This window comes from Marmota monax, unplaced genomic scaffold, assembly GCF_021218885.2.
Source record: "Marmota monax isolate L192 unplaced genomic scaffold, Marmota_monax_Labrador192_F-V1.1 WCK01_AAM20220418_F8-fsc00014, whole genome shotgun sequence".
Taxonomy (NCBI): Eukaryota; Metazoa; Chordata; class Mammalia; order Rodentia; family Sciuridae; genus Marmota; species Marmota monax.
Window position 1 is genome coordinate 12,837,113 of NW_026695222.1, and position 15,644 is coordinate 12,852,756.

The following is a 15,644-nucleotide window of genomic DNA, read 5'->3' on the forward strand; positions in this document are numbered from 1 at the left end:
TCACCTAAGACCCTAATTCTAAAGGCTCATCTTTCTGGGCGAAAGAACCACAGAAAAGAAGATTCTGTGATCCAATAAATAAGGAAGTTCGGGTATTTTTTCTCACCATGTTGCCCCAAAGGTGGCCTAAGTCGTTCATAACTGTGCAGTGGCATAGACAGCTAAAACTTGAAAAACTTTCTAGCCAGAAGACCACCAGGGATCCTTGGGACACATCTAATAGTAGGAGAAATCCCAGAGTGAAGAAATGTTGCGAGCCATCCATGGGCTGTGTGTGAGCTAGGAGCATTTGAGCTAGGAGGGACTGGTCTGCTGTTGCACACTGATTGGGCTGTGCACGCCTTTCCTCTCACTCTGCCCATGATCCCACACAGCACCTGAGATGGTGACTTGCCAAGATGTCAATCAATCTGCTGACCACAAGACATCACCAAGCAAGATTCCACCCTTGAAACCCTATTCCCTGGCTTATTTGGTGGAAAACATTATGTGGAACCTCCTTTGTGTATGTCCCCACTATAAAATAAAAAGAATCTGGGTGCACGCTCTCTTTTCCAGCACTGCCCAGCATGGAGCTGACCCTTGAGGTCACTAAGCAGTCCCACCCTCGACCTTAGAAACTCATGTTCGCATTTTGCTGCATCCAGCTCCTTTGAACTCAGCATCTCGCCAGCCCAGCCAGTTGGCAACGAAGAAACTTGGATAAGAGGATTTGCCAGCACTGTACACGAATTTGCACAAATCCCAGGCTTGCCCACACGCCAAACATATGCAGAAGAGGCCAACGCAGAATAACAAAGTCTTGAAAAGGGCATTTTCCTATAAAGCACTACCCAGTTCCTAGATTAACCTCCACGAAGTGCACATGCAGGACAGATGACCAAAGCAAAGGCTTTGAAAATGGAACTGACCTGGAAGCCATCACCACAGAGGGAAAGACAGGATGTGCAGTTGGAACCCAGGCAGGATGGTTGCCTGTGAAAACAAACAACAACAAAAAAAAAAGATGAAGATTCTCTGGGGAGTTTTAACAGGACCCAGAGTCTCACAATATAGTATTTAAATGCCTACCATGTAATCAAAACTTACCGTCCACACAAAGAACTAGAAAAATGAGAACTATTCTCAAAAGAAACGAGATTACTCAGATGTTGAAATTCTCAGGCAAATATTTTCAAGTATAACCAGGCTCATAAATCTTACAAATGAATGGAAAGATGAACGTTCTCAGAGAAATAAAAAGTATTTTAAATGTAAAGTTTGGAGATGAAAAAAATACATCTGAAGTTAAACATTCTCTGGATAACGAAAATAGAAGAAGGAAAGGGCAGAGGAAACAGTCAATGCATTTAAGAACAGAGCAGTAGAAATTGTCCCGTCTGTGAAACAAATGAGACGGAGAACCGTGGACAGAGCCGCAGGGAGCTGTGGGACAACAGAAAAAGGGCCAACATTCTTGTCATTGGAGGCCTATAAGAACGGAGAAAGTGAATGCTCACAATACATATTTGGAATTTCTCTTGTTCCTGCAAATGCTAATCAAGGTTTAGAGTTGTTGTTTGATTTTCCCGCGGTGTGAAATGATTTGCTGTGTGATGTTGTGACGCATAGATTATCCCCCCCAAACCTATAAATCCTCACTGAACTAAGGGTCAGGACTCACCCCCTGGTTCCGCTGCATCAGAAACAGTTGTGAGCCAGGCTCGAGCTTGCAATAAAGACTCTGTGTGATTGCATTGGATTTGGCTCCTGGAGGTCTACTGGGGGTAGAACCTGGCACGAATCTGGCATTTCAGTATGACAGAGACCTTTCCCTTGGAACCAACAGGAGTTGGTTCATTAAGAAGGGAGGTGGTCTGTAATCCCAGCAGCTCAGGAGGCTGAGGCAGGAGGATTGCGAGTTCAAATCAGCCTGGGGGGAGGGGGGAAGCAAGGCACTAAGCAACTCAGTGAGACTCTGTGTCTAAATAAAATTTTTAAAAAAATAAAGCTGGGGATGTGGCTCAGTGGTCGAGTGCCCAAGTTCAATTCCTAGTACCAACCGCCCCCCCTAAAAAAAAAGAAGGAAGTTGGACATGTGCAGAGGGAGTTAGCCATGTTTGTGTTCCCCAAACTCACTTAGGTCATTTCACCTCGGGGTCTTGGTTCTTGACTTTTTCACTCCCCTTTGTCAGATTTTCATGCGAAGAGGAACGGAGACCTTCTACCAACATTCAACACCAGCTGGTTTGCCTTGTAAAAGAAGAATCTCCAGCTCCAGGTGGGGCTCGAGGAACCTGCAGCTGCAGCTGATGCCAACGGCAGGCTCAGGAGAGACCACGGCCAGAATCACCCAGCTCAGCCCTCAACACCCGACCCACAGAAAAAAACGGAGATATGAGTATCCACTGTCATTTTAAGAAACTAAGATATTGGGGTTAGTTATTATGCAGCAGCGAATGACTGATACACTTGTCGTACCCTGGATATTAGGAGCCTCCGTTTGTAAACCTCAAGCGGAAGGAGAAGGTGCTCCCTGGTGACCCACTGCCATGACTCTGAGAGGAATTTGGCAGGGAGCAGTGATCTTTAGAATCTGCCCATAAACTGGAAGTTAGCACCAGTGCTCTCGTAACTATGCTTGTAACTGATCTTTGCCTCCATAATGGAAAACACTTGTATCTTTGATCATTTATGGAACAATTCTTGTGATTAATCCTCACAGTGAAATAATTATGTGGTTCAGCAAGGAGATGACTGACTCCATGTCACACTGTGGTTAAGGGAAAGTACTCTGGACTCCTCAGAGCCCAGACAAGGGCAGTGAGCAGACAAGGAACTCGCCCTGGGTGGGGGAGGGGGGGGACCCAGTCTCTACTTCAAAAAGTTGAAGGTACAAAGTAGGGAGAGGTGGACCAAGGGCCCAGCAGAAGCAGAAGGTGATGGTGTCAGGAGACCAAGGGGGAATATTGCCTTGGGGAAAAAAATGAAGTTTCTCTTTTCTTTAAAAGGATGAGTATTCCACAGAAAGTACATCACAGTGATTAAGACCAAAGTTGATGTCGCACAGACTTGGGTCTGAATCTGGCTCTGCCACTTCTTAACTAAGGATCAGTTGTGGTCATTCATCTGCTTTAGATGCCCCAAATGTGCATCAATTTATGTTTGAGTGAACCCCTTTATGAGACTGAGTAAGAGAGCATATCTCCCTCTCTGAAGACAGAAAGACCATAATTTTGCTTCCCAGACTCACTAGGACAAGGACATGTGACCTGCAGTCCCAGGGTTTTCTCTGCTCAAGATCCCAGTTCCAGGATCAACTCGCCCATGGCTCATGGGCCCTCATCAGTATTTGTGGAGTTATTTTCTGTGGTTAGCAGTTCCCCCAAAGGGTCATGGAGTACAGACAAAAACAATTTTACTCCTACTACATCCTCTTTGAAGTGAAACTAATAGAAGAATCAGATGAAAATTTAAATTTTTGTCATAAGACTTTCAAGGAAGTAAAATTGGAACACACAAAAAAGACTTTCTGGAACTCAAAGCAGTATGATCAGTTTAAAATTGTATTCAGGAAATGAACAAAAGATTATCTGTAATAACAACTAAATTGATGATCAATCAGATGAAATGGAAGAGATATTTCATCATGGGAAAGAAAAGACAACGAAATGAGAACTGTTTGCTAGGAGACTATTTCCTGCTCTTTCCTCACACTCTGATGAGAGGACTTCTGCACACCCCAAGAAGAAAAAGTATTTTCAAGAATGCTGCCACACCACCTCTCAAATAATGAGCTCAAGAATTCGAAAAGAAACATGCAACGTTGCAATTAGAGACACACTAGAAGAAAAATTCTCAGAACTGAAAAAAAGCGTGTTTTAGATGGAAAGGATTCACCAAAATCCAGGCATACCCATGAGAAAAAGCACATATCCAGACACCAATCAGTTTTCAAAAAAATTTACATTCCCTGAATAAAAAGGCAATATCAGGATTTCCAGGAACATGACCAAAGAGGTGAATCGATCTCAGCAATGAAAACAATAAAACACTGATGAAAGAAATTGAAGAGGACACACACACACACACACACAATGGACTTTCCACGTTTATGGAATGGAAGAATCAATATTGCTAAAATGGATGTGTTGGGGGATCTCATGAAGAGGGAAGGGAGACCAAGAGAGTAGAGGAAAGGGACTGGGGAAGGGAGGGAAATATTGTTAAAATGTCTATACTACCCAAAAATCAAAATTTCAATGACATTCTTCACAGAAAAAGAAAGAAAAAAATCTAAAATTTATATGGAAACACGCACACACACACACACACACACAAAATCAAAGCAATCTTGAGTGAAAAGAGCCAAGCAGGAGACGTGAAGCTGCCTGACTTGAAAGCATACTACAAATTTATAGTAATCAAAACAGCATGACACCCACATCAAAACAGACATATAGACCAAGGGAACAGAGCAGGGAGCTCAGGAATAAACCCACCCACCACACTCAACCGATCCTCCCCAAGGTGCTATGAACACAGGCTGGTTAGGGTCAGTGATGGGAAAATTGGATAAGCACAGTGCAGAAGAATGAAAATAGACCCCTGCAGATCACAAAGTACAAGAATATGAACTCCAAATGCATCAAAGGCTTCGATATAAGACCCGAACTATGAAAGTACTAGAAGAAAACAGGAGAAGAAGAGAGTCTGGAGGTTGAAAGTGAAGGATAGAATGTTGCGTGAGTTGATCTGGCACAAAAGGATCTCACTCATATGTGGAGTATAAAATAGTTGATCTCATAGAAGTTAAGAGTAAAATCGTTTCCAGAAGCAGGGGAGCTTAGCAGGCAGGGAGGGGTGATGACAGGTTGGTCAAAGGATACTCAGTTACAGTTAGATAAAAGTAAGCAAGTGTTGGTGTTCAGGTGCACAGGAGTGGGGCTACAGATAACAATAATGTACCCTACACTTCAAAAAGGTGAGAAGAAAGGACTTTGAATACTTTTACCACAAAAATAAATGAAATGGTAAATGTTTGAGGAAGTAGATATGCTTGCCCTGATTTGAAATTTACATATATATATATATATATATATATATATATATATATACACACACACACACACACACACACATACTAAAGCATCATGTGCACTCCAGAAATACATATAATTTTATGTGATTAAAAATTTTCCTAGGGCTGGGATTGTGGCTCAGCAGTAGAGAGCTCGCCTACCACTTGCAAGGCCCTGGGTTCGATCCTCAGCACCACATAAAAATAAATAAAATAAGATATTGTGTCCAACTACAACTAAGAAAAATTTTTTAAAAAAATTTAATTCCTAAAATATAGAAGAAACATAAAAGAAACTTACAGTCAAAAGATACAAGACACTAATAAAGGAAAGAGGATCCAACCGGCATCAGACTCCTCATCTGCAATTCTGACAGTTGGAAGTCCAGTACAATAATTTGTATAGACTATTGAAAGGGCTGCCAATGTTGGGACAGATTCGGAGCCAGAGAACAACTCCTCTGTTAACCAACACTGAGAGTGGAAGTGGGACTCAAGGGGAAGACAAGTGGAATGTTAGGTAAAATCATATGTCAAAATCCACACAGAGGGCTGGGGCTGTAGCTCAGTGGCAGAGCGCTTGCCTAGCATGTGTGAGGCCCTGGATTTGATCCTCAGTGCCACCTAAAAATAAATAAAATAAAGGCATTCTGTCCATCTACAAGTACAAAAAAAAATGGCTGGTGTCACCTACATCTAGGTGGTAACACAAAAATTTTAAAAAATGCACAAAGAAACCTCAACAGTCATAAAAATTATGCACTGCAAAATAAATCAACAAAATAAGCGTGTAAATAAAAACTACTAGAAAGAAATACAAGGAGAACTGGATTAGCTATGTAATCCTATCTGGGGAATTTTAACACAGCTCTCTGAATAGTTCATACTTCAAATAAATAGAAAATAAATGATACTATTGGGATTTAATTAAAAGGATGAAAAAGCTTAATTGAATAGAAGACTTTTGTCCCAGATCATATCAAAGGTCCTGATTCTTTGGTAAAAAGAAAGGATTACTAAATTCCCCAAACTAAAGGCGAACAGGTCCTAGTTTTTTGTTTGTTTGTTTGTACCAGGGTCATACCCAGGAGCTCTTAACCCCTGAACCACATCCCCATCCCTTTCTATGTTTCATTTTAAGACAGGGTCTCACTAAGTTACTTAGGGTCTCACTAGGTTGCTGAGGCTGGCGTTGAACTTGTGATCTCCTGTCTCAGCCTGGTTGTGATTACAGGCGTGAGTCACTGTGCCCAGCAAGGTCCTAGAATTTGATAGTCATCCATTAATACTAGAAACTAACCATGAAATGAGAAATCAATCAATCAATCACCTAGAAACTTCTCCAGAACAAGAAAATTGGGCACTTCCTCTACAGCTGTATTAGTACTTCTGAGGCCAAGAAGGATGTGGGCAGAGGTTGTGTGGCTCGTTCTGCAAGGGCTGATCACAGGGTGAACAGGGAGCCAGGGAGAGGCAAGACTGAGGTAGACCGAAGTGACCTCGGGTCCAGAGTCGGTCCTGTGTGTGGGTGGCTCCTCTACTGGCTATGCCCTCTCCCTGGATGCCTTTTGTTGAGCAGCAACGCTGTTATACTTCTCTACCCTGGGAGGTGGGCATTTCTGATGGTATCTGTCCCCAACTCTCCTGCCTGCTAGTCCTTCCCCTTCTTTCGACCTAGGGTTCTCATCTATAAAACAAGGTCTGACCTACTTAATTCCAAAGACCCTGATTATAAGAGTCCCCAGGATTATGCATTGTATAAAAAAATGTGTTCATTCTCTTCATTGAAATATTTCTTCTTGAGCCCCATAAGTTTAACCTCCTAGCCCTTGAAACAGTCGAGAGACTGTTTCTGCCCCCCTACCCCACCAGGAGTCTTCAGTTGGTCCCAAAGCAGCGTGAGAAGTGTTAGGACAGAGAGGAAGGGGTCTTGAGCAGAATGATCTCAACACACCCATGGGGGCAAGGAGGGGGCAGGAAGCCTTCCTAACATTGCAGGTGCTCTGTACACACTAGGAGAGAGCTAGAATAGCGTGCTGAGCGGTGAATCATCAGTTAGTGCTACTGGCCAAAGGACCCACATTCCTTTATACCTCTCTGCATTGCTCATTACCCATGGCTACCCTCTGGACTCCACCCCCTAGAACAAATAAAAACCTGAGTCCAGAGCGCCACTGCAGAAGGTTCTGGACTTCTGCATCTGCCGCATCCTTCTCCAAGACCATGAAATGCGGGCTGCTGACTCTTATTGTGGTTTTGGTCCTGTTCCAGATGTTCCCAGGTAAACAGAACCAAGGAAGCCAGAAAAGAGAACAGGTTGGGGAGCTTCATATCTTTCCACTGCTTAGACGGGGTTTGCTGGGGTGGCTGAAGTCGGCATGATCATAGCAGAATGCTTTCCTCTCAGGACAGACCCGAGTCCCTATGTTGGGAGTACATCTGGCCCACAGACCTGGAGCCATGGAATAGGGCAGTGTTTTCTGAGAAATCCCTTTGGTATCTGACTGCTTCCCTTGGTACTTGGCATCAGTCAGTGTCCCAGTGACCCAACTGAGAGGCTGCTCTACCTCAGCAGGTTTTCGATCTCTACCAGATGGTGAGCCCTGAGCCTTTCTTAGACATTAAGTTCTGTTATTGCTTCCTACAAAACCCCCATTCTCCTATTCTGGGATGAAAGTATCTTCGGGACAGTCATGTGGAAGAAAGTACAGACTTTTCTGTTCCTCTCTAATCAAAAAAAGTCTGTGATTTTGTTAATGATTTATAATAAGATTTCATAAACAAATTGTCAGAGCTTTGAAACTGTTTATAAAGACCTAAAGACCTCTATGATTTTTTAAACAAGGTATTATTCCCCTACTTCTGAAATCTAAAACCTTTTCTTTATGTATATATAAATCCATATAAACATGTATATACCTATAGTTTTAACCAAAAATAAAAGGTAATTATACTTTATGTTCAAAAGGTTTTTAATTCAGCAGTTATGTGCTTGACATCTTCCTTGTCAGTACATAGAAATCTGCCTCATTGCTTCTAGAAGTCATTTGCTATTCTATTAGATAGGTAGATCATAATTTATATATCTAATATCCACTTAAGGTAAAATGGGACCTTTCCAACTTGCACACTTGGGCAAAAATTTCTAAATAAGTTCATAGAAGTCAACTTGTTAGGAAAAGAGTAAGATTGTAATTTTGGTTTTCATAAGCATCTTTTCTAAGTGTCCTTTGAGTCATACATACCTGGAAGAAATCAATTGCTTTCCAGAGCAAATGAGCTTTAGAAAACTCAAATGAACATTTGTTTATACAAACTCAAAAGCATCTGGGTTATGTCAACTTCTCAACTATAATATTATTGTGAAAGGGAAAAAAATACTTTGAATGGTGAAGGAAAAGAACTTTGAAGCTAGAATGTTATATCCATCACACTGCTTTTTAAATATAGGGACATAACAAAAATATTCTCAAGCATATAACATCTCTAAGGTTTGTCACACAAAGATCCATTTTGTAAACTTTCATGGAGAAAGAACTCAGATCAAAAGAGAAAAAAAATCCAGAAGGCTGCTGGAAAAGGTGTGATGGGTAAGAATTATCAATTATTTCTAATTTTATAGTTGACTTTAAATCTAGGCTAGAGGGCTAGAGATGCAGTTTAGTGGTGAAGTAATAGAGGGCAAGGGGTAGTGTGGAAGGGCCCAGCACCACAAAAAGAACAAAAAACACAACCAAACATACACACACACACACAACACTAAACTAGACTAGAAAGAAGGATAAATGATTCCATAATTGCTCATAAGTTTCAGATAATCAACATGGTCAGAAGAGAATGATCAAGACTCACTGAAGAGAAAGCCAACAATATGACCACCACTGCTCAAGTAGTTTGTGAAGGGGTGAGATGTAATCATGGAAAAGTTTCAGAAATCAGTCATAGCCCAGGGCTTTGCACAATTGCTTATGGTATAAAAATAAAAATAAAATCAGTACACTTTAAGCCAATCAAGGGAACCCTTATTCAGCTAATTGAAAGTAGTAAACAAGTAAATAAAATTATAATAGAAGACAAAATTACAGAAATAAGTATTTTTAATTTTAATTTTAATTACAATAAATATAATCGAGTTAAGTTTACCAATAAAAGCTCACACTCTTTAATGAGCTAAAGAAAGCTCAAATTATATGCTGCTTAAAAGACACAGACATATTTGATATTTAAAAACTATGGAAATATTAAAATAGTAAAGTGCCATTTTAGGCAAATATTATCTAATAGAAATCTGGAGTATCATTTCCCAGTGTATTTATTTCACATTTCTTTAATTAAAGGACACGCCTTTACAAAATTCATTCTGTGCAGTTTTGATTTGCGTTTCTCTAATTGTCAGAGATGTTGAACATTTTTTCATATATTTGTTGACCGATTATTTCTTCTGTGAAGTGTCTGTTCAGTTCTTCAGCCCCATTTATTGATTCGGTTATTTGGGGGTTTTTGTGTTAAGTTTTTTGAGTTCTTTATGTATTCTGGAGATTAGTGCTCCATCTGAGGTGCAGGTGGCAAAGATTTTCTCCCATTCTGTAGGCTCTCTCTTCACACTCTGGATTGTTTGCTTCTTTTTTTGTGTGTGTGTGTGTTTGTGTGTGTGTGTGTGTTGCTGGGGATTGAACCCAGGGCCTTGTGCATGCGAGGCAAGCACTCTACCAACTGAGCTACATCCCCAGCCCCTGAATTATTTTCTTTGCCGTGAAGAAGTGTTTTAGTTTGGTACTATCCCATTTACTGAGTCTTGATTTTATTTCTTGCGCTCTAGGAGTCTTGTTAAGGAAGTTGGTTTCTCAGCTGACATGATGGAGAGTTGGCCTACATTTTCTAGTCCTGTCTATCTAAGAGAAAACAAACAAAAAAATTTCATATCAAAATCAACAGCCACATGGAGATAGATAGATGGTTGCTGGACACTTAAGTAATGAAGCCTTTAAAAGTAAAACTTGTTGGTTGCCCTGACTCCATATTATGACTTACTCATAGGTTTTCTGTAAAATTACCCAAACATCTTTCACAAATCTTTCTCAAAAATGAAACAAAACATATCCAGCTACTCATGGGGATGTTTCCTCCTCAGATTCTTTCAACTAATTGGTTGAGAGTTTATTAATGAGTAGATATCATCTAAAGATATTCCAGGCTTTATTTATGAGGCACTGATTGTCCCAACCAGCAACATCAGCACCCTCTGGGATCCCATTAGCAAAGTTAATTTCCACATCTACTGAATTAGAAACTCTGGGGCTGGAACTCCGTGATTTGTATTTTAACAAGCTCACCGGAGAGGCTCTCATGCTTGTTCAGGGATGAGAACCAGTAAATAATCCACTATAGCTGTGTTTCTGAAGTCTGTAGCTAAAAAACAGAACCCCCCCCCAAAAAAAAACACTTTTTTTTTAGAATTATAATTGATACACAAAACGCTGTATATAGTTAGTGTATAAGACTGGGTGAGTCTGGAGAGAAGTATTCACACATAACTATTACAAGTTATGCCATCTACCTGTCCATGTCCTCTAGAAGATTCCTCCTGCGTAGACCAATTGCTCTAAGTATATTTTAAGTGAAAATTGTAGGCCCAACTTAAATTGAAATCCCTGGGTCTGTGGTTCAGCAAATGCAAAGAACTCAGCTGAGATGAAATTGAATGAGCCTATTTTGAACAACTAATTTGACGTGATCATTATCACTTCTCACCCAATAACCCAAGTTCCCTGTTAGCTAGCAAGTTTCTTTCGACAATGATGGTGAGATGTTTGGAGATGCGCCAGACCTTCCTTCATTCACATAATCTCCCTTAACCAGCAAGCACAGGGCTGTTGGGAGTATGGTCACCCCAACATCACGATGATGAGCACCAACAGCTTGAGCTAATTCACTGCCTCTGTTGCTCTTCTCAGTCCACAGGAGCCAAAAATCTTGCTGGGTCATAAAAGGACACTGCAGGAAAAACTGCAGATCTGGTGAACAGGTGAAGAAGCCATGTAAACATGGTAACTATTGCTGTGTTCCCAGCAAGACAGATTCTCAACTGCACAGACCCACCAAGGAGACCCCACCCATGGTGCTGATGATTTCGTAGTAACTATCCAAGATGAGTAGAGAAGGAAGTAAACAACTAGGGTTAGTCTTTCAAACAGTTTGTCTGTAAAAGGAAGAAGAGGGTTGAGATGTCAAAGAGGGCCACGAGTGTGCCACCATCTGCATGACTTTGGGTGACTTGAGGAAAGATAACACGTTTCCAAGGACAAAAAGACTTAAATGTTGTTAAATTCAGTCCTGTCTAATGCAAATCATCTTTGCACAAGTATCACCACTCCTGTGGACAAACTCTGTAAGTAGATTATGCGGGGGCTGCAGAAAGAAGACCAATCATTTAACTGCGTATCTGTGTTGAAAACCTCATGTGGCCCACCTTAACGACCTGTGATAAAAATGAATGAGGAAGAAAAGAACCATCCCTGCTCCCACATCTTGAATCCCAGACCCATGTTTTTTACTATGGGGGAAAAAAAACAAAAACACCATACATTAGAATCTAGACCTGAACATATCTTCAGGTTATGCTTATTAAAAGTAGCAAAGTCTTGAAATTATTTGGGGGTGTAAATTATGTCTTCATAGGTCTGGCTTTGTAACTGTCACTCTGGGGCATGTTGAAATCTGACTCTAGAGGAATTTAGCAGCAAACTCAGGGCAGACTACATTAGGGTCTGCAGGCAACGGAAAGCTACTCAGACATAAGAGACGGGCTCCTAAACAATAAAGATTCTAAATTATCAGTTCCATCTGATTCCACACATTTGTCAAGTGTCAGGACCCAGTCCTTCCTAATCAATACTTTAATTTTGACATGATCAAATGTGTAAGTCTGTGAACTAACCTGAAGTTGAAATCTACAAACTGCACAATTAATTGCGGAGTCTGATTTTCAACGAGCCTGAAATGAAAGTTTTTGATTATGACTTCTGTTGAGAGATTAAAGCCTTGATTTTGTTGGGTTTATTCTGTGAGTTCTCTCCATTGTTTCCAAACACCATCACACCCCAGGGGCTTGGGAGTCATCTTTCCTACCATAACTATCCAGTTCTGGACTCTGTTTGGACCCCAAGAACTTGTGTTAGTAACTCAGTCTCAAGCAACAACAATAGTGATTGAATTAATTATGATACCATTGCATGCCATGAATTACCAATGTATCACTTGTCCATTGGAAGGTAACACAAACCTCACATGTGAGGGTCTATTCCCATTATCACTCCTGATACCAAGTTATTACACAGTCAGAACCCCCCCACAGACACACACACAAGGCATTTTGACCAAGATTTTATACATTGGTTTATCAGCTGTTGGAGGACAAACAGAGCAAAAGAGAACCCCCAGGTAGCCCAAGAAGACAAATGCAGGGAGTAGCTACCACCTCAGAGTTGACAGGAGGAGTTTGAAGTCACCATGACCTAGGAGCTCAGAGGACAGAGGCTGCAAAGGTGGGCCTCTTCTTTCAGACAAGGGGTGATCCTCGCATGTTACAGATTCTTTTTTTAATATTTATTTTTTAGGTGTAGATGGACACAATGCCTTTATTTTATTTATTTATATGTGGTGCTGAGCATTGAACCAGGGCCCCACACACGCTAGGCAAGTGCTCCACCGCTGAGCCTCAATCCCAGCCCTGTTACAGATTCTTATAAAGAGGCACCAGGGTGGAAATTTATTCGAGTATTAAAACAACAACAACAACAACAACTAGAGACTAAAAGTATTTGCTGCTCCTGGGGCAAACAGCCACCCTGAGACAAAGTTCCAGTGCTGGAGTGATAGAAGGACACAGGGTATAGGAGGGCAGTGAGCTCTCCCTTCCTGATCCACCCCTGGTGCCTCTCATAGAACAGAAGGCCAGATGGCAGAGTGCCTGGGAGATGTGTGCAGAGTCCTAGCCCCGGAACCCAGAAGGAAGAAGTTGAGAGATGGTGGGTAAATGATCAGCCTGTGTGCCCACAAGACGGGGCCACATCTAGAGGAAAGCATTTGGAATGGAAAAGCAATTAAACCTGTGCAACTGCTATAGTCTCCATGGTCCACTGAATTCATGGTCAAATCTCCCAGTAATGAACAACCATGAAGGCCCCGGGGCCAAGAGAAATTCATTTCACACAGATTGAAGTCCCTACCAGCCACAAAACCTGAACCTTCCATCAGCTATTGGGCGCCTTCCTTGAGGTGAACCAAGGGTGGCGTTCCATGGAATAAGATCAACCTGCACCTGAGACTGAATTCACACCTGCGCTGCAGCCCGAGGCAAATTCTGCCAACCACCGACATCCTGTCAGGACAAGGAGTTGTTGTAGTTCTTGGTGGCACACATTAGGGCACACGTCCATGAAAAGTCTGAGCGATCCTGATTCAAGATGGCAGATCGGAGGCACCCAGCACTTGTCTAAGCAGGTGCCTCTCTTCTCCATGAGATAGAATCCAAACCACTGGAACGTCACACCTGGTTCACCTGAAGCTAGACACCCAATCGCTGAGAATCCCAGGCAGTGGGGTCTCCATAAGGGAACAGAGGAAGCTTCCCCTTTGAAAACCTGTGGTTGGGGGAGTCTGCAGTGGGGTTGTGGGTGATTGAGCAGTCCTTTGTGATTTTGCCTGGGAGTTCTCACAACCAGAGTTGTGGGTGGGGGGTTGTGCAGGGCCTGTTGCCACCACTGCCACTACCCCAGCACAGAGAGTCACGACTTCCTAGCCTCTCCCCATCCTCAGAGTGAGCAGCACAAAAGATGACAGAATCCTTGACCCATCACAGCTCCCCTTCCCCACGTCAGTGGCCTTAGAGTGCACAGCACAAAGGGCCCCAGAGGGAGCTCATGCCACACAATTGCATGCCATGTAGCTTGGTGACACACTGCAGTGTCTGTGTCTCCTGGGATCTTGGAGTACACAGCCCAAATAACTGAGCCAATCTTTGCCTGGTGTCATAGTTTGGATACGAGGTGTCCCCCAAAACCTCCTGTGTGAATGCACAAATGACCAGAGGTGAAAGGATTAGCTGTGAGAGTTGTACCCTACTTAGTGGATTAATCCATTGGATGGATTAACAATTTGAAAGGACAAGTGTACTAGGTGGTAACTGTAGGCAGGTGGGGCGTGGCTGGAGGAAGGAGGTCTCCAGGAATGTGTCTGTCCACCTGGCTCCTCCTCTGTCTGCTTCCTGGCTGCCGGGAGAGGAGCCACTTTCCTCCACCTTGCCCTCTCCCCACTGCAGGCAAAGAGCAATGGAGTCAGCTGACCATGCAGAACCCCAGCCTCTGCTCTCCCCAAAGGATGCACTGTCTAAGCAGATATGGAAAGAAGCTCTCATTGGCTTAGGGTGCAAACATCCAGCCTCACCTGCACAATTGAGCACCTTGGTAGCCAGGACGTTTTTATTTCTAATAATACTTTTTTCATTATTGCTGTTTTTATTTGCATATATGTTTCCCCCCTCCTCCTCCTTTTTATATTTTTCTATTAAATGACTTTTTAATTAATCAATTGTAATTAATCATCTGTGCAATTTTATTAACCTATGTTTATTTGCTGTTTATTCCAAAATTTCCAGAAGAATACTTATGTATATCCAGACAAAATTCTTTTTTTGTTTTGTTTTGTTTTAGAAGTTTTATTGAGAGCTGGTAAGTAAAATTGTGTAACTTTATTTCGTTTTTTTTTAATGTTTCTGATTATATTTAATTTTGTTTTCTTTTTCCTTCTTTTTTTCTGCTTTACCTTCTCCTTCTTTCTGACTTTTTTATTCTTTTCTTAATTTTTAATTTTTTTATTCTTTATTTTTCCTGGTTTTACTTATTTTATTTTATTTTGGTAGTGGAGATTGAACTCAGAGGCACTCAACCCCTAAGCCACATCCCCAGCCCTACTTTGTATTTTATTTAGAGACAGGATCTCACTGAGTTGCTTACCACCTCTCTGTTGCTGAGGCTGGCTTTAAACTTGTGATCCTCCTGTCTCAGCCTCCAGAGCCACTGGGATTACAGATGTGTGCCACCATGCCCAGCTACTCATTTTATTTTTATTATTATCATTTTTTAACCTTTTAGTTTATTCTGCATTGTTTTTATCCCTTCCTTTTCTGTTGTTGATGTTGTGGTAATTGTGTTGTTGTTATTGTTGTTGTTGTTGAACATGGACACAATATCTTTATTGTACTTATTTATTTATTTTATGTGGTGCTGAGGACTGAACCCAGTGCCTCATGAGTGCAAGGCAAGCACTCTACCACTGAGCCACAACCCCTGTGATTGTGGGTTTTATTTGATTTTTTAACAAGTTTTTTTTTTAACAAGTTTTAAAACATTTTTCTATTCTTTTTTAATTTTTTCTTTTTAGTTGTACATGACAGTATTTTTTGGTTTTTATTTTATTCCTTTATCTGGCTTTTTGTTGTTGTTGTTGCTGTCATTGCCAGTTTTCTTCTTTCTGTGTGGTGATGGGGATGGAGCCCAGCACTTCAAGCACATTGGGTGGGTGCTCT

General features: G+C 41.6%; 1 protein-coding gene across 1 annotated transcript; it reads left to right on the forward strand.

Annotated features, from left to right (window-relative positions):
- The first annotated feature begins 7,282 nt into the window (after positions 1-7,282).
- On the forward strand, positions 7,283-11,517 carry Defb118 (defensin beta 118). The gene is made up of 2 exons (XM_046433037.2): positions 7,283-7,340; positions 11,014-11,517. Exons 1-2 carry the CDS (start codon positions 7,283-7,285, stop codon positions 11,193-11,195), a joined length of 240 nt encoding a protein of 79 aa, XP_046288993.1. The 3' UTR covers positions 11,196-11,517.
- Positions 11,518-15,644: the final 4,127 nt, after the last annotated feature.